Raw genomic sequence first — 20,061 nt, forward strand, 5'->3', positions numbered from 1 at the left:
GCAAGGTGGGGGTACTCGGATTTGCTTACTTGTTCTTTCAGCTCCATTAATCTCAGGTCCAGGCAAAAAATGGTGACCGCCGATCATATTGCTCTCCTGAAACTTGCACACAAGTCTCACCTAATCCATTTAAGTGCGCATTTGAGGTTAACATTCTCATTGAGCCCAGGTTTGGTGGGCTCAATGAGAATGTTAACCTCAAATGCGCACTTAAATGGCTATCCATTCTACATTTACCAGTGACCACTTACACTTGAATGAAGCCTCTACTTCTTTTCCTGCCTCCTCTGCCATCCCGGACCATTCAGAACCCTCTGCTGCGTCTACCAGTTGTGCTGTATTTAATTTAACAGGACGCAACTTTTCTGCTAGCCACCTCAACGTCTTGAACAGGGGATTCACATTTATTCCCGCACATCGCACTTCCTTAACTGATTTACTACTGGATTTACGCCTATATGTGCGTAAACTGAATTTGAAGTGCTTCTTCCATGACAAAGCCCCGAATTATGACTCAGACTCCTCTGCCTCTCATAATGACTCTTCGCAATTCTCCACTTGCAGAAAATGAAGTACCTTTAACCCAGTAGTGCATTGAGCCAGCTATGAATCTGAGGTATCTTCTGCAAGATTGTCTGATTGGGACATGCAGGTATGCCTCTGAGGTCCAAAGTTACAAGCCAAGCCTTCTTGCCCAGCATGGGCAGAAGCTGCCGCAGAGTCAACATTTTGAATTTCGGAACGTCCAGAAAAGTATTTAGAATAGACAGGTCCAGAATTGGTCTCCATGCTTTGTCCTTTCTTGGTACTAAGAAAAGTGTTGAGTAAAATCCTTGTCTCTGCTCTTGTTGTGGCACTGGCTGAATAGCCCTCATGTCCATGAGAGATGAAACTTGTTTTTGTGCCTCTGCCCATTGATTGTGTGGCAGGTTTGGCATATCTTTTGCCTTTAGAAGGGTGTGAAAGTGGAACCTATAGCCTCGAGAGACTATATTTCAGACCCATTTGTCCTGGGTGATCGTGTGCCAATTTTGTGAAAAAAGTGCTAGCTTTCCCCCTAAGGGTGCTGCCAAAAGAGAAATACTTGGCATTGGCAGAGGGAAGTCATTGGGACCGTTTCCTATATGGCTGTGATTAGTCTTCTCCGCTTTTGGAGGTAGAAGCACCCCATTGTTTGGGCCTGTATGAGCCCTGGGGCTATCTGCCTCTATGGCGTCTGTATCTGCCTCTTTGTCGCCTGTCTGACATGTGAAAGGACCAATTCTTAGAAGGCCAGTTCCTGCTAAATCTGGGTGCCTGTATCCTCCATTTTCTTCAACAACTCTTCTGCCTTAACACCAAACAAAGTATCATGCTGTAATGGAACATCCAATAATTTTGCTTTAACATGATTAACCAAGCATGCCTTCTAATGACAGATCCTGTTACAGTGGCCCTGCAAGAGGCCTCCAGTGAATCATAACCACATTGCAAAGTATGTTTTCCCACTTGTTTAGCTGCATGCAATAAATTCTGCAATTCCTTGTTCTCAGAACATTCAGAATTTGTCAACATTTTCTGCTTTAACAGAGACATTAAGTACTGCTGATATTTAAGCGTATGAAACTGACAATTTAAAGCCCTTACAGCCAAGGTACCAGAAGTGTAAACTTTTTCCCCCATCTGTCCAGTGCCCTAGAATCTCTATCTGAGGGGACAGGGTTTTTTGCAGTAGCAGCCTTGACCCCTTTGGGACCCTGAGAAATAGTTTCTGGGTCAGCAGCAGGGTTTTTATATAGAAATTTATGAAAATCTGGAACCCTGTAGTATTTGTCTGGCTTAACAGGTGCAGGAGGTAAAGAGTCGGGAGATAGGCCGGACTCTGAAAATACATCATCTACAATGTCTAGAACAGGTGGAATAGCAAGAGGTCTGTGCTGAGGTAGTAAAAGAAAGTCTCTGAGCCTTTTCTTAGAATCTGAATAATCTTGGCTCTCCCAGTGGAAATGCTGCCTCATGGTATGCAGGGTTTCCCCAAATGAGTAATCTTTAGGAGGAGAAGCTGAAGGAATAGATTCTTCAGCATCAGAATCCTCATAGGGAGGAATAGAGTATCCCTGTTCTGAAGAGGAGTCAGAGGAAATGGAAACCTGATCAGAGGAAACATATTCAGTATCTTGCCTAGGCCTCTTATCAGGAGGGGAATGGGAACCCCTGATCAAAGTAATTAGGTCTTCGGACATTTTGAGCATCTGTTTCTTAGGCAAGGGAAGTCTGTCCTGGAGAATGCTGTACTTGTTTCCTTGTCTTTAAAACTGTTTTAGTCTTTGTCTTGGATGCTGATGTTGGCTTGATATAAAGCTGTGTACGTCTGAAAACACCTTCAGAAGCTGATGCCTGCTCAGCAGCTCTGGACCCATCTGAGGGATTAGTTTCCGAAGGCCCAATACCTTGAGTATCCAGAGGCCTAGTTGTCTCCACGTGGGAGTCAGAGGAGGCCTGTGGCTCTGAGGTAGAGGGTGTCAGGGGCTTCGAAATCGCCTCACTGAGAACCAGCGAACCGGCGACTGGCCTAGAAGAGGTTTTGTCATCGGTTTTGGACCTCGGATGCCTGTCCTTTTCTTTTTCCTTGCATTTTCTATGAACTCCGGTCAGTTGTTCTGACGGCATTATGTAGTTACACCTTCGGCCAAAGTAATGAAAAGCAAAGTCGTACAGACGCTTAATAGTGCATTGGTTAAATCTAGCACAAAACCGACAACTAGCAACGTTGTGGTCAGGGCCTAGGCAAGGAATACAGTAAGAATGAAAATCCTTATGAGGTATTTGCTTCCCACAAGAAATACAATTGTTAAGTTTTTCTGACATCGGTCTGGAACAAGAAAAAAAGTTTCCCCAACGGGGTACTTAGCTTTATAGAAGACTTTGGGTCTGAATTTTAATTTCGAAAATCTCAGGAGTCGGCCGACCGGCACTTACGAACTGCTTTTGCTTCGGGCACCATGCGGCAAGAAAGACTGAAGAAAATGGCGTTGGCTGCATCTTTTATACCCCTAGTGCACTGACGCCAGGGGAGAGGCGACAGCAACCGACGCCGGACCAGGACTTTGGAATTCAGGCCAACTGCGGGTAGCCTGCCAGCAGGATAACCCAAGTGTAATGACTGCAACAGTGAAACACGATGAACATCCTCTGATGTCTCTCTAAAATTGCTGCAGTTGCTTTGTGCAGTATATGCCAAAAGGGGCATTAGACTCGATTATGGGCCTGATTAGTGACAAATGCAAAAGGGTTATAACTTCTACTCTAGAGGCAATGCCTTTACTAATCAAGTGTGCTACACAGAAAGCCTTCCTTAATACAATAGACACATGGTGGTTAAAGTTAAGGTCGCTGTCAACTTGTGATCCCAGGTACCTTAATACTTTGTAGGTACTTAGGGTATTGTTGCCGATTTGATAGTGTGAAGGGAAATTGTTTTTGCCAAAGGGAATGATGATGCATTTCTTTGCATTCAGTTTGAAACCATGACTAAGACACCAGTTGCTAGTCTGCATGAGACCCTCCTGAAGTATAATGACATAATTTGGGGATTCCATAATTGCACCTAGTTTGCAGTCATCCGTAAACTTGGGCAGCCACAGCCGCTTATTTTTTGCCTGAACTTCTGAGAAGTATATACCAAACAGTAGGGGGCCCAGCACCAATCCTTGTGACATCCAGTTGGTGAGAGATTTGCTAGTTGATGTAGAGTCACCCACTTTGATAGTGTGTGTCTGGTTTGTGAGCCAGTTGGTAACCCATCTTATAACAAAGGAGTTTACATTTAGTTTGCTAAGTTCATAGATAATGCCCAAGTGTGGAATTGTGCTGAAAGCCTTTGAAAAGTTGAGGTATGCTGTGTGCATACATTTGCCCTTGCCAATGGCCCTGGTCACATTTTCGAAGAAATCCACCAGGTTTAACAGGCAGGATCTACCCTTGATGAAGCTGAATTGGGTTGGAGCCAGGGTTTGGTGGTCACGTATGTCTTTATTAATTAGGTCCATGATGATATGTTCCATGCCTTATAGACAAGGCTGGTCACACTTATGGGTCTATAATTCCCTGGATCTGTTGCCAAGCCAACTTTGTGGAAGGGAATAACTGTTGCTATTCTCCATTCTGCAGGAACAAAGCCTGTGGTTAGGCTACTATTGAATAGGATACTTAATGGTGATGCTAGTTCATGTTCTAGCTCGTTTAGAAGACAGCCATGGATGCCGCCTGGTCCCATAGAAGCTGTTTTTTTTTGTCTTGGACAAGCGTTGTCGCCTCACAGTGAGACGTTGCCCGTTCGATTCTCAGTTAGAGCGTCTTCTGTGTGGCGACATGCGTGAATGGGCGTTCCTTCATTGAAGGTTGTGCGTCAGGCCCAGCAAGCCAGCATGTAAAACTCTACTGCTAATCATTAGCAGACCGGAGTGCCGCTGTGGCGACCCCTAACCGGGAAAAGCCGAAAGACACAAACAAACAAACAAGGCTTTAATGATCTCCTCTTTAGATGTGTAGGGCTGGTGGGGAGTTGGAGGTAAGGTTTGTGACAGGTTTGGAGGGGATAAGAGTGACATTTTTGCCAAATCTATCCACAAGCAGATTTGCTATTTCTGTGGGGTCAGTGTGTGTGATGCAGTTAGTCACAATAGCTGTAAAAGCCTTATGGTTATCATTGGCTGTGCTTGCTAAGTTTTTTAAAAGATGCCCTTAGAGGGTTTGACAAATTGTCTTATTTGCCTGTTGAGGCTGAGGAGGGTGCTTTTCTATTGTTGGGGCCTTGCCTTTGTTTTCTTGGACAGCAACATTTTGCACTTGTTGTAAAGTTTGTTAACGGTGGATGTCCACCAGGGAAGGCTTGTTTTTACTTGGGCTCTGGCTTTCATTTTCTCTGAACAGCCAAGACTATACACTTATGCAAGTGATTGCACAGAACTATAGTGTAAGCTTCAGTGTAGTTACAACTTCCAGCTGGGGGTGGGGTTTGCAATGCATTTATACCTACCTCTAAGGGAGCATAGTATGCCTTAGTGACGTTCTTTAGTCTGACTTTGCCATTTGTGAGTTCTAGTGTTAGTGTCAGCTCAAAGGTGACTGATTTGTGATCAGATTTAACTAATGAGGGACTGACAATTGTGGCAGTACATGTATTTGTCATGTTAGTGAGGACCAGATCTAGTACATTTGTTTCTCTTGTTGGGGTTTGAACAATTTGTTCTACGACCTTTGAGTTGAAGTCAAGGAACCTTTACACTAACAAGTTAGGGCTAGAGTAGGTTTCTCAGTTGGTGGTGGGATAATTGAAATCACACATAAATAGAGTGTTTGGCAATATTTGGATTGACTCCGGTTTGGTCAAGTAGGCTTCGTGCACATCATGACTCATGGAGAGGGATCTACAACTGGCTACGACTTGAATGGGTGTCTTACACACAGTAACCTGAACTTGGAACAACTCCATAGAGTTGTCCAGTCTAACTAGATGGGAGGCGAATTTATCTCTAATATAGATAGAAACACCGCCTCGTTTGGTTCTCTTGGCTTACAATTAAACACTTGTTTGAAAAATATTAATTGTTGATATGTATAACTTTGATATATTGATCAGCTGTGGATCTACATAAATAATTGTTTTATAACTGGTTTATCTACTGTTTTAAAACCAAATAAAAAAGTAATAAAAAAAGAAAGCTAGCAAAATGATCAGAAGACAGACAAGTATCAGAATTGAATAGAACAGATTGAGCATATACAATGCTACAGATCCAGCTATAGTACTTTCAACGTCTTACAATATAATAAGAAGTTATGTACTCACCATAACGTTCCATCCGAGTAGGTGACTTCATTTGGATGCAACCTGTGGGATTCGGAACTGACATCGGATCCGAGCCGGCAATTCATAAGCTTTAGGATCCGAGCTCCTAGCTCCTCCCTTTACCCATAATCCCCTGCTAAGCCCTGACTGACCTCAGATTGAGTTTGCCCTGTGAATACCAGTATAACAGAATCCTGGGTAAACCAGGACTAATAGCGCCTTGAAAGGTCAGGGGGATGGAGGGGGGGATGTTTGCATTCAAATGAAGTCACCTATTCAGATGGAACGTTATGGTGAGTACATAACTTCTTAATCTGAAGTAGGAAGAGTTCATTTGTCTGCAACCTGTGGGACAGAGTCCCCAGCTACCTGGATCTTGGGCAGCTGTCATGGAAGGATGTTCCGGAGCACCGCAGAGCCAAAGGATGCTCTCCCTCTGGAAACAACGTCCACTTTGTAATATGAAATGAAAGTATGAGATGAGGTCCAAGTGGCTGCTGCTCAGATATCATCTAATGGTACTCTAGATTTAAAGGCAACAGAAGTAGATACTGCTCTTGTAGAATGTGCTGTAATTCTCTGAGGAGCTGGCCTTCCTGAGGTGTCATAAGCCTGCAAGATACAATTAGAAATCCACTTTGACAAGGTGACCTTAGAGACTGCCTTACCCAGTGCGAATTTTGCAAAGGAGACGAACAGTTGATCAGATTGTCTATGACCAGCTGTTCTGTGAATGTAGAAATGCAGTTGTTTATGAACATCTAAGGAATGCAGTTTATATTCTCCTTTGTTTTTATATTTGGGAAAGAAAACTGGCAAATTAATAGATTGGTTAATACTGGATTCGGAAGCAATCTTTGGAAGAAAGGAAGGATTGGTCCTGAGGGAGACTCTATCAGGAAAAAAGGAGAGATAAGGTGGTTTGACGCACAGAGCTTGGAGTTCTGAAACTCTTCTAGCTGACGTAATGGCCACTAAGAAAGCAGTTTTCCAGGAAAGATACTTCAAGTCCACAGAGGCTGCAGGTTCAAAAGGAGGAGCGGTTAGGGACTGCAGCACTAAAAATAAGTCCCAAGGTGGTACGGCTTTCTTAACAGGAGGTCTTAAGAGGAAAGCACCCTTAAGAAAGGTTTTACAAATTTTTGCAGCCATGAGAGGTGTCGAGTCATGACCCACATGGTAATGAGAAATGGCTGCCATCTGTACCTTTACCGTCGAAGAGCTTGCTCCTTGTTGGAAAAGGTCTGTCAAGAAGTCTAGTACTGCAGAGAGTGGTGCGGAAAAGGGATCAAGATTTTTATGTTCCGCCCAAATAGAGAACTGCTTCCATTTGCTTCGATAAACCTTCCTAGTAGAAGGTTTATGGGCAGCCGCTATGATGGCTTTCACTGGTGAAGAGATACCGGGAGTCTTGATTAGGGATGGAACTGAAGCAGCCAAGCTGTCAATTTCAGAGTGTGAAGGTTCGGGATTGGAAGCCCATGAGCATGGGAAATGAGATCCGGAAGTGGATCTAGAATCCAGGGCGGATTCACTCGGTGAGACCATACATAAGGGAACCATGGCTGACGAGGCCAGAATGGGACAATGAGAATCATTCTGCTCCCCAAACTGCTGGCTTTCTGTAATAGTGTTTGCATTAGAGGAAGAGGAGGATAAGCGTATAGGAGACCGGGAGGCCAAGCATGCACCAGGGCGTCTCTCGGGGATTCCCCGAATGGGGGAAGTAGAGCGAAGAAATTGTCGCATTTGGCGCTTGAGGGAGAAGTAAAAAGATCGCAACAGGGTTGCACCCAGGTGGCAAAAATCTGCTTCGCTACTAGAGAATTGAGAGACCATTCGTGAGGGGAAAGAATGGTGCGACTGAGCTTGTCCGCTACAATGTTGGACCTTCCCGGAATGTGCGTTGCCACAAGAAAGCGGTTGGTGGAGATTGCCCATTCCCATACTCTCATGGCCTCTCGACAAAGGGGGTAGGACCTGGTCCCCCCCTGTTTGTTGATGTACCAGACTACCGACATGTTGTCTGTCTGGATAGCAATAGTTCCTACAGGAAGAAGGCTGTGTAGTGCTTGCAACGCTAATAGCACTGCCCTCATCTCCAGAACATTTATATGCAGGGAGGTCTCTGAACTGTTCCACGTGCCTTGGACAATCCTGCCCGCTGAATACCCCCCCTCCACCCGAGGCGAGAAGCGTCCGTGGTCACTGTGGCTAGGGGGAATGCAGTACAGAAGGGTCTCCCTGTCAGGAGGTCCGTCGACTGGAGCCACCAGAACAGGGAGCTCTTGCATGCTCTGTTGATGGCTATCGGGCTGTTGAGAGGAAGGTAAAGCAGGGACCATTGGACCTGGAGGGTCCACTGAAGGATCCTCATGTGTAGTTGAGCGTGGAGGAGGAGTGGGATGGCTGCCGCCATTGAACCTAGGGCCCTCAGGACCATAGCTGCAGTCGGAGAAGGTTCTACGATGGCTGTGATATGACACCTCAGGTTGGCCAGTCGATCTACAGTGAGGAATGCCCACATGTTTCTTGTGTCTAATCTTCCTCCTATAAAATCTATAAGCTGTGTGGGGGCCAGGGAAGATTTTTCTCGGTTTATGGTGATGCCTAGGCGAGGGGCTATATGAAGGAAATAGTCCCTGGTTGAGCACAGTAGATGCCTTGATGACGCTGTAAGGAGCCAGTCGTCCAGGTATGGAAACACCTGTATTCCCTGGAGTCTCAGGTGGGCCGCTATCACTGCAAGTACCTTGGTAAACACCCTGGGGGCAGAGGTGAGACCAAAGGGAAGGACCCTGAACTGGTAGTGCCTGGCTCCCAGCCGGAAGCGAAGGAACCTCCTGGACCGTCTGTCTATTAGAATGTGGTAGTACGCGTCCTTGAGGTCTATAGAGCACATCCAATCGTTCTCCCGCAAAAGAGGGAGGATAGATTGTAAGGTGACCATCCGGAATTTTTGTTTGGTTACAGACAGGTTCAGTTGTGACAGGTCTAGGATCGGTCTTAAGTCCCCCGTCTTTTTTGGCACCAAGAAGAACCTGGAGTAAAACTCTGATCCAGTCTGATCTCGGGGGACGTGATGGATGGCTCTTTTTGTTAGCAGCTGTGCGATTTCCACAGCTGCCACCTCCCGTTGATCGGGTGGTACATCGGGGAGGTTTTTGGATCTGGGTATCCTGTGAAGGGGGATTGAATAGCCTCTGGATATCACCCGAAGCACCCAAAAGTCTGACGTGATTGACTCCCATGATGTCAGGTGCCTCAAAAAACGCCCCCCGACTGCCTCCAGAGAGGAGCAGCTGGGTAACCCATCAGGGGTGCTGCGTGGGTCTGTCAGAGAAAGGTTCTCTGGACCCAAAGTTCCTAGGAGCCTCTCTGCCTCTAGGACGGCGACCTCCCTGTCCTCCTCTTCCACGGAAGGACTGGTTGTCTGGAGCAGGTTGGGATTGCTGTGATTTCCGGAACCACATCTTCTTCTGTCCCTTTTGGTTCTTCGAGAAGAACCTCTGGGGAGCTGAGAAGCGGACTCCGACGGCAGACAGTGTCTTCCCGTCCTTTTCGCTCTGGACAAGCGTTTCGTGAACCGTTTTGCCAAAAAGGGCAGAACCATCGAAGGGGGCATTCGCGAAGGTCGCTTTGAAGGGCTCCACGAAGTCACAGTGCCGGAGCCAGGCCTGGCGTCTCATAACAAGGCCCGATCCGCTAGCTCTAGCGGTTCCCTCTGTTGCATGAGATAAGAGCCGCATAGAAGTATTAGACACCGCTCTGAGAGTGGCCATACGGGTGGAATACACTTGTTTGTCCTCCGCCGACATGGACTCTGGGGGAGATGCAGCGTATTCCTTAATCAGGTCTCGCTGCATCCTAATCACGTGTGCCATATAGTTCAGCACCCTCAGGGAGAAGGTTGCTGAACTAAAGACTCGCTTCCCAATGCGATCCATCGAGCGGGATTCCTTGCTCGGGGGATGCATAGAGGGACTCTCCTGAGCCAATTCCCTCTTTGTGGCTGCAGCCATCAGCATAGCATCTACTGGGGGTCCCTTACTCCAATGTGTACGGTCCGATGGGGGACTAAGAATCCGGTCCGGACATTTGGGAACAGGCTTTACGGTGTCTGGGTCCTTCCACGCTCTGGTGGCAATAAGGTCCACCAGAGGGTCGGCAGGAGGGGACACCCAAGAGGTAGACGGGCCCACCTCAAATGCCTCCAAGAACACAGACTCGTCCGAGGAGGCCTTGGGGGCAGACGCCCCCCCTGATCCTTAACATTTCCATAATGTCTCCAAAGGAGACATCTTCTGGGGGTGATCTTGGGGAGCCCTCCCCTTCCTCCAAGTCCGTGTCTTCAGTAATAGACTCGGGGGGAGTCCACGTGCCTCCTTTTACACTTATGCTTACGAGGGCACTTCCTCGGGGGGGACTGTCCGAGGAGTCCTCGCCAGCAACCAGTTGTTCCAAAGGAACCACTTGGGACATTGAGGCGGGCTGTCCCTGAGACCGTCTGATGGGAGCCTGGCCCAGCTGCGAGGGAGTGTGGGATGGAGCCGAGACAGGGACCGGGGGTCCGGCTGTCCTCGACAGAACCCTCTCCACAACGTCGAAGGCCGAGGGGGAGCCGACTTCTCTAAGACCCGAGAGCCGACCCCCACTCGGATCCGACGAAGCGATCAGAACCGGAGCCGAGACCGTCGGATCTGAGAGACCGGTGCGCTCCGACCTAGACGGAGTCGAAGAGACACCGGCTCCCTCGGATCCCAGGCTAGGCCCATGGCTCCGAGAGGTCGGGTCCGAAGTACCCGAAGCACTCAAGGGAGGGATCGGATCCGAGGTGCGCCAACCAGTTGGATCTGACCCACCCCCGGATCCAATGCTGCCCGGCTCCGAAAGCTCCGAACCCGGGAGTCGGGTCGGAGAAGGAGCTATGGGGGCGAAAAAAGGGGTCGAGGCCCCTCCTGGATGGGGGGGGCCAGGAGCACTCCCATCTGCATCTGAGCCTCCAATTTCCTTTCGCTATGGAGCTCGAAATTCCTGTCAGCTATTGAACGCGGCAAATGAAATCTGAGGTCAGTCAGGGCTTAGCAGGGGATTATGGGTAAAGGGAGGAGCTAGGAGCTCGGATCCTAAAGCTTATGAATTGCCGGCTCGGATCTGATGTCGGATCCGAATCCCACAGGTTGCAGACAAATGAAGTCTTCCTACTTCAGATTGTCTACGATTCAAGTCAAACTTCTTCTATTTACTACAAGAAAACTAAATTGCCAAATCCCTTAAAGAGAATCTGAATCAGTCATCACAGCATATCTTCTCATACACTACTGCAAAGTATTTTCTTACAAGGTCTGCAATTAATTTTCTAGTTACCTAAAAAAGGACATTAAAAACAAGCAAACTTCAAACCTTTTTCAACAGTGGAGTCCCACAGGGGGCAGTCTTTGTTCTTTTCCTACATGATCTAACATGAGAACTAACAGATTTAAATCATTTATGGTTTACAGATGATGTACTACTTACTAAGTCTACTTGGTTATCTAGTACACTCAGGTATGTGCTACAAAAAATTTAGCATTACTTTTGAACTGGCTTCAAAATAAATTATGCTTAAATTAAAGAAAAATGCTATGATCCTCTTTGAAACACATTAGCCTAGGTTCAACCACTGACATGACAAAAAAACTACCGGTTCTTTCAACAAAGGTAACTTTAAGACTTGGATTGCACCAAAATCTATCCTTTAACTCTCAGGCTGAAACCTAATCACTTAAGGTACTAACTTAGTTAAAAGTATAATCAAAATAATTATATTTGTTAACTCGGGAAGCAAGGAAAACAACTGTCATTGTCGTACACCTACCAAGACTGTTAAAGCCTTTCTTCTGAAAGTACCAATACTGTGCAAAAGACCGAATAAAATCAAAAAACTTTTTCAATTAAGCCCACAAACCAACCACCGTTAAACAATAACAAATGTCAAGTGGCTACCTATCACACCTGGAGCAACAATGCAGTTGAACACTAACCTTAAAAACCAATAAATAAAAATGACTGGACTCCATAAAAATAATTCACTTAGTACTCAAGAAAGTACAACCCATTATAAGTTCCCTTCTACCCTAACTCTTACAGAAAAAAGTAATTTGAGAAAGTTGTTCCAGTCATCTGGAACAAACCACTTCATATTACTATAAATAATAATACAGCATTAAAAATATACAGTGGAAGAAAAATGTGCATTCCTGACAAGTTTGACTGAATAATCTGTACCTAGTAAAAGTTCAAATGTTTAGCACAGGTATGACAAATGGGCCTAACATTATATTCCTTTTCTACAGCTACTATTAGTATATGGACATTTCAAAGACTGACTAAAAAAATCTTTACCTAATGCCATTCATGTTAACACAACTAGTCTTCAACACACTCCTAACTAAAGCACTTCCTAATATTATGCTCATAAATGTATAGCTTTGCAGACAGAAATACAGTGCCCTAATACTAACCATGATAGTAATCAAGTCTACACATGGGCCATATTTGTACTGCGATCTAGTGTCTTTTTTTTTTTTTTTTTTAAACAAGAAACATTTTTATTAAATTATCATGTAGGACATAGGATCATAGGAGTTTACTAGGCTATTGACCCGGAGGTCATTTCAAGCCTAGCTGATTCATCCCAATGAAATACCACAGATATGCCAGTCATTGCAGATGACTGCATTTAGTAATGACTGCCCATCTCCAGGTGGGTTCTGGGCACTATCCCCAGTAAGAATTTACTGTGCCCCATCCACTTGTCCAGGTTCCTCTTGAACAGTGTCATAGAGGTGCTCTGCTTCACGTGAATTGGCAGCCTATTCCAAAGATATGTCAGTCACTGGGAGAAAATCTGTCCCTCCAGCATGTCCTATTTAAGTCGCGGGCCATATTCAAGTTCATGGAACAGGTAGCTCTAGTCCCATTTGATTTATGGATGTGCAGCAAGTTCATCAGGTTTGGTCTGAGATTGCTCTGTAAGCCAGGCATAATTCTCCCCTAAGAAAGCTATACGATATACAGTATAGTGACAGGGACTTTAATCAGTCTTTGCATGGCATGTGCTGAACTCCCCTGATCTTCTTTGTTAGAAACCTCTGAAGTCTCTCCAACTGCTGCAGGTGCTTTGTATGGTACATGCCGAACAGGGAGTTCCACTCAATTATGGGCCTGATTAGTGCCACATATAGAGGGGTAATAACCTCCTTTCCTCTCAAGGTGATGCCTTTACTAATCAAGTGTGCTGCATAGAAAGTCTTCCTTACTGCAGTAGACACACAGTGACCGAGGTTAAGGTCACAGTCTACTTGCAATCCCAGATCCCTTCCACTTCAAGGGTACTTAGGATATTGTTGTTGATTTGATAGTGTGAGGGGGACATTGTTTTTGCCAAAGGGAATAATGATACATTTCTTTACATTCAGTTTGAGACCGTGACTAAGACACCAGTCATTGGTTTGCATAATCCCATCATGGAGGATAGTGACATCATTTTGGGGATTTGATAATTGCACCCAGTATGCAGTCATCTGCAAACTTGGTCACCACAACCCCTTAGTTTTGGCCTGAACTCTTGACAAGTATATACCAATCAGAAGAAGGCCCATCACTGACCCCTGTGGCACCTTGCTGGTGACAGGTCTGCTAGCTGATGTGGAGTCACCCACCTTGATAGTGTGTGCCCAGTTTGTGAGCCAGTTGGCAACCCATCTTAAAACAAAAGGGTTCACATTCAGGTCACTAAGTTTATCGGTAATGCCTGAGTGTGGGAATGTGTCAAAAGCCTTTGCCAAGTCAATGTATGCAGTGTGTACAGATCTGCCCTCATTAATGGCCTTGGTCACATTTTTGAAGAAATCCACCAGATTTAACAGGCAACATCTGCCCTTGATGAAGCCGAACTGGGTTGGATCCAGGGTTTGGAGGTTGCTTATGTCTATTTATGAGATCCATAATGATGCATTCCATGGCCTTACATATGAGGCTGGAAAGGCTTATGGGTCTGTAATTGCCTGGGTCTGTTGCTAACCTACCTCTGTGGAGGGGAATAACTGTTGCTGTTCCCCATTCTGCAGGAACAAAGCCTGTGGCTAGGCTATGACTGGAAAGGGTACACATGTACTTAAGACTTTCAGATCTAACTCCCAAGCTCCTCCCTTCACCCACAATGCCCCAGAACCCTGCGATACCTCAGATCGAATTTGCTGCCCCAAATGCAGAAAAACAAACCACAGGCCAATATAGAAAGAAAGCCAATAAGAAAGACAGGGGCTCAAACATGGAACAGTGGTTCTGTATTCACTATCAGGTCACTCCCAGAGGAAAAGAGGAGGAGGGCAGGAAGTTAAAGAAGAATGAAAATGGACAACACAGATGCATAGCTATGGTGAGCATTATGTCTGATATTGACATATGTATGACTGACATAGGGAATCTTACATTTATATAAATGAAATAACATACTGACATAGTTTATAATGTTTGCAACTGAAATTAAAAACCATGTTGGCACAATTGTAGTTGCAAATATTATACATCACTTATAATCCATCCAGTCTTTGTTAGTCAAACATTACATAGCTCATTCAAATCCTGCCTTCTTTTGAACCTCATTCCTCCTCGGGTCTATACCATATGAGCGAATTGCACAAATTGCTTACTAAATCTGCTACTTCTAGTAAAAATGGTTTAGACTTTGATTTCCATTTTCTAGTAATTGTTTTTTTTGACAGCCACCATAATTAGACACTGCAAGGCCATACTTCTGTGTCAAAGCTAAAACATAATTCCCTTAGTTACACCAATTTGCTCACACAGTATCTCTGATAGAGCAGTCTGCAGGAACCTTTAAAGTCTGCCAACTCATTACACTACCAGAAAATATATTTCCCAGTTACCACTTTCTTCCCCATCAAACCTCCAACATTTACTGTCTACTGGAGGAAAAACTCTTTAGCGTCAACTTTGGGTATAAAAATACCTATGTAAACACTTCCAAGCAAAGGTCCCAAATCTTCTAGACTATGCTGCATATTTAGGAGACATGCATATACCCCCCCGCTTCTTTGTGAATTGTTTATCCAATCTCTCTTCCCAATCTTTTCTACCCTCTTCTGACAGATTTTTATAGTGATCATGCAATATTTTATATGCTCTACTAAATACTCTTTTCTTAATGACAGCTTCTATTCTAGATTCTATTAACACTTTTACCAGTGCTGGTCTTTCATTTCGGACCACCCACCCCCATTTCTTTCTCTTTACCTATACTCGGATATCAATTCTTTTTTTTTTTTTTTGGATATCAATTCTTGATAGGGAAGGAAATCTCTAACCTGCAGTCCAAATAAATTCTTGGTGTCTTCCAATTTTATTACATTTCTCTCTCTAGTTATTTGTTCCCAATACCTTGGTTCCTTTGCTAGCTTTCTCCAATAAATTCCAGCCCCCTCTTGCCTACTGTCTGTGTCCCTAATTGCAGCCATTCCTATCATCAGAATCTCCTTTCTCCATTCCAATGTTGTCTTAGTTTTAGAATACTTTCTGCTGGTTTATGAATACAATAAACTGTATAATTATTTTTTTCTCCTTAAAGGTCTGCATCTAAAATCTTAGTCTCTCCTTGTTTTTTGAGCTATTGAGTTATTGGGTATGCATCAAAACCCTCAATTGAATGCACATGTTCCTGTGAAATGTAAATCCTGTCTATCCTAGCCTAATTTTTTTATCTTGGAGAATAATATGTAAATTCACTCTGAACTTCTAGTGACCTCAATAACTCTCCTTCTGCTATGCTCCCACAAGCATTTTCTAAGCTCTCCCTTCTCCATTAGCTATCAATAACTATCAATACAATAACAATAGCTACTGATAATCTCAATAACTCTCCTTCAGCTCTGCTCCCACGAGCATTTTCTTTGCTCTCCTTTCTGTATTAGCTGCTTATTTCTTACGACTCAACATTGTAAATATTGTATATAGCTTTCCCTTACTAATTTCTTTTCTGAAATTGTGCATGTATAGTGTATCCTCATTTTACTTAAAAGTATGTATATAAAAAATCTTCTCACCTAATATCTGAGTGTGCACACTAAAGAAAATGTATAAACAATAAATCCACACACAATGCTTTTCTGCTTATTATGCATATTATCAAGGTACTTACTTGTAACTGTTTCCATATTATGTAAGACTGACATCCGTGTATTTCTGTACTTTATCTGCATTATGTATCTTGGAGCTTTTCTCCCCGGGCCTCCAATGAAAATGGGTCACTCTGACCCAGTGGATTTTCCCGGTAATCAAACTGGAAATAAATAAATAAATTCACATCTTCCATGCCAATATTTTCATAAATTTGTTCAAATAAAATCTGCTCTCCTTTGTTAGATTTTCCATTCTGGGACCCCAGACACATCTTCACTGTTGCAAATCAAATTCCAGTCCCCACCTATGAGTAATATTTCTTGCTAAATGTTGATTACTTCTCCAAGAATTTTCTTAAGCTCCATTATAGCAGTTTTCGGTGGAATATAAATACATGCCAGTGTAATCCTCTTCCCTTGCCAGTAGCCCCTTAATACTAAAAATCTACCATTTTTGTATTTTTTATCCTCTTATCACTACTGGAGCTCCTCTTGCAATTAATGCAAGTACTCCTCTCTTCCTTTATCCCAAGTATTAGGCTGAATACCCATTCTGAAAACCTTTCTTTATCAAACTCACAAGTTCAGTTCTTTACAAGTGTCTCTTGTAGCAAAGCTATTTGCACTCTACATTTTAATATAGTTCTGCGAGACCACTGATATTTAAAGACATGACAGAAAGCATCATTTTCTGTAAAAGTTATTATTACCACCTTTTATGTACAACACCTTTTTATTAGCTATCTAGTTCCAGATTTTGTGTTACATGCATATAATATTTGGTAGGTTAATCTTTTATACAGTTTCTTGTCATCTTCATTTCAGCCTAAGTCACATCTTATAAAACGTTTTGTTTTATTGAAAGACCTCAAATAAAGATACAAACACACCCCCACAATCCCCAAAACTTATTAACTTAACACACAAAACTATATACATCTTCAAATATTGAAGTTTTACCCTCCTGGCAGGAACAAATGTTCCAAACTGACAGTCTCACACACACACACACACACACACACACACACACACACACACACACACACACACACACACACACACACACACGTTAACCTAAAAGAAAGATTATCCAAGCTAAGATGAATGGTACAGCCTGTGCTTCTATTAAGTGCTGTCTGGCTTTGTCTCATCTTTAAAGCTGTCTCAGCTAGGAAAACACTTGAATGCTTTCGGTAAACATTTTCTCCAACCCATTTCTCTACAAAAGATTGTCTTCTAGAGACACGAGAACCAGACACAAAACTGCCAAGTGTACATGCGTTTACTAGAAAAAAAAACTTAGAATATTCAATTTTCTTTTTCACTTACTTGCTTTCTCTTAAAACTTGTTACTAGATTAAACTAATGGATTTAACTATGTCATTCCATATGCAGTCATGAGAAAAATTAAACTTTTTTTCTTTTGTCATGCTATTTTTTGCAGATTTTTCTTTTCTTCTTTTTTTATATTGTAGTGCCTACATTTCTTAAAAATGAACAAGGAGAAAGAGAGAAGGGAGAAAGAAAAAAAATCAGGAGCAACTATTTATATTAGTATTCCCATTACACTTAAAAAGACCAAGAAAAGTTTACTTTATAGCATGCAAAGGCAATCATGCATTAATAATACCATGAAGAAAAAAAATGATTTTACTTACAGTTAATTTTCTCCCTCCTCTTCCCCCCTCCTGAATATTTTTCTGAGCAATAATGACATGAAGTAGGTAGGGCATATGCTTTAGGGTCCCCTACAAGTTTAACAAAGGCCAATATTTATAGATTTTCTTGTTCTATTCCTGTTCATCTCTATCTCCCAAATCCTGTCTCTGCTTCATTTCTAATGTACTCTTGATCCTTCTCTCAAGCATTTTCTGTTGAATCACTGGAAAAAATTTCACTGGCAGTATCAGTGTGGTCTTTATTACCAGAAGAACAAGAAAGAAGCACCTTCCGTTTCACAGCTCACATTTTGTTGGACAATTTTTTGTATTTCATCCATAGCATGTACTTCATCAAAAATTATTTTGTCCCTCCAAGGAAAAATATTTTGAAGATAGCTGGGTACAACAGATTGAATGTCATGCCTGCTTCTTGAAATTCTCTGAATAATGGAATACATTTACTCTTCTTCTGCCTGGTGTACACTGAGTAGTCATTCTCCACAAAGGGTCTATATGTTAAATCATCGAATGCTTAAAAAAGTGAACGATGATTTATCGAACCCATGTAAGTGAAAGCTTACAATCTCAAACACTTAGAATAGCGATTTTTTTCCAAGGGAAAAAAATCTGTTCCACAAAAAAAAAGTGTAAAACATTACATAAAGTGGGGGGCTGTGCCTCCCACACCCACTACTTAAATATACCAGCTCTGAGATTGCACTAGCCACGAAAATGGCAAAGTAACAAAAGTGGCCAAGCAATTTCTTTCCCAGGGAAATAATTCAGTTATATGCCATTTCGCTACTTTGCCTTTTTGTGCTTTCAAGCTTTATCAAGATGCATTCGAAAGAATCCATCTTCGATCATTTAATAGGAACCCTGCACAAACACTCTGCTGTCAACCACTTTTAGTACTTTGTCCTTCTGGGACAGTTATGTCAGAATTAACTCCTTCTGCTGGTAAGATTGTATCTTTACTACTAAGGATCTAGGTAGCTTTCTCAAAACCAGGTTTGAAGCATACACACAATGTGCTCTTTCAATTAACAATTCCTGTTGTGGAATACCAGTCCAGTTGTGCTTACATATAATTAATGCAGTCTGTTCCTTACAGCTTCTCTGGTACAGCAAAAAGTCTCAGGTTTTCCCTACATGCTCTGTCCTCTAATTCCATTATGTTTTGAAACATCTCTTCTTGTGCAGTCTGATATTAGCCAGCCTTTTCTTCATTTCATCCTCAGAGTTTTGCAGTTTTATCACCTTATCTGAATATCTGTTCACAGCTTCTTCCATTTTTCCATTCTTTTACTGTTAGAGTTGATATACTCCATCAGTGTTGTGTTTATTTTAACCATGTCTGTGTGCAATTATCTTATGCTTTCCTCTAGGTTACTGGAAGTGATGTCTGTAGCTTGCACTGTTTTTTGCAAAACAGCTGCAATACTTTTCTGAGACAGTGTTTTTTGTCACATGTTGTAGCCAATTTTCCATCGGGTCCTCTGTATTTCATTTTTGCTGCCATCCAAGCAGTGCACTTACTAGCCAGTTATTAAAATTTACTCTGAAATGTAGGTCCACTGGCTTTCTCTACTAAGTTTCTATTTTCACACAGAGAGCTAGAATTAAATGGTTACTCAATGTGCAGCCATCTTGGAAGTCCTACTGTTTCAATGTTTCTACTACTCTATACACATAAATAAAATAAGCAGTCTATTCCTCATTGGTTACCAGAAATATGGGAAGAAATCAACCCAAAATTTCAGCAGACAATAATCCTCCACAGTAAGCAAAGTGTATCAAACAGTCTCTCCTGCTGGGAAAACACTTTGTTTACTCATGACTACAGAATCTACAGAAATGTGGCCATGCAAGATATGGTAGTCTGTCATATGTACTAGTATTCTTGAAAAGAAAAGAAAATTTCAGGAACCTTATTTTATCAGTAGGAGTCCTGTTCCAGGATTAAGGCTGCAGAGTTGCTCCTGTTTATGATATACACTTACTGGGATAGTGGAAGATGTGAGTGGGAAATAAGATGGGCTAACAGATGACATGTTACGCAATATCCAGGTGATATATAAAGCAATGCCAAAACTAAATATGACAAAACCTACATGATTTCAAACCTCAAATCAGAGTTAAATACACGTCAGATACCTGTAGCAAATGCCTTCCCACAGCCATGGATTTCACATCTATATGGTCTGTCTCCTGTGTGAGCTCGCTCATGCACCTGAAAGCAGAAATCACATTTTATATATGAAAGCTGATAAAAAAATAAAGAATTAAAGACACACGCAGCTCAAATTTTACAGTAAACATCTAGAAGTCTTGCCTACCACTTTACCAAGGTAGTATGGTTTTCCACAGCAAAGCTGCTTTGTTTTAT

General features: G+C 42.9%; 1 protein-coding gene across 1 annotated transcript in view; it reads right to left on the reverse strand.

Annotated features, from left to right (window-relative positions):
- The window catches only part of ZNF76 (zinc finger protein 76), an 870,184-nt gene that overhangs the window by 397,012 nt on the left and 453,111 nt on the right, over positions 1–20,061 (reverse strand). Inside the window, exon 8 of the mRNA XM_044076568.1 lies at positions 19,830–19,905. Within this exon, the coding sequence (XP_043932503.1) occupies positions 19,830–19,905 (76 nt within the window). The remainder of the gene's footprint in view (positions 1–19,829; positions 19,906–20,061) is intronic.

The sequence above is a fragment of the Protopterus annectens genome, chromosome 7.part0, assembly GCF_019279795.1.
Source record: "Protopterus annectens isolate FY-2018-M chromosome 7.part0, PAN1.0, whole genome shotgun sequence".
Taxonomy (NCBI): domain Eukaryota; kingdom Metazoa; phylum Chordata; order Ceratodontiformes; family Protopteridae; genus Protopterus; species Protopterus annectens.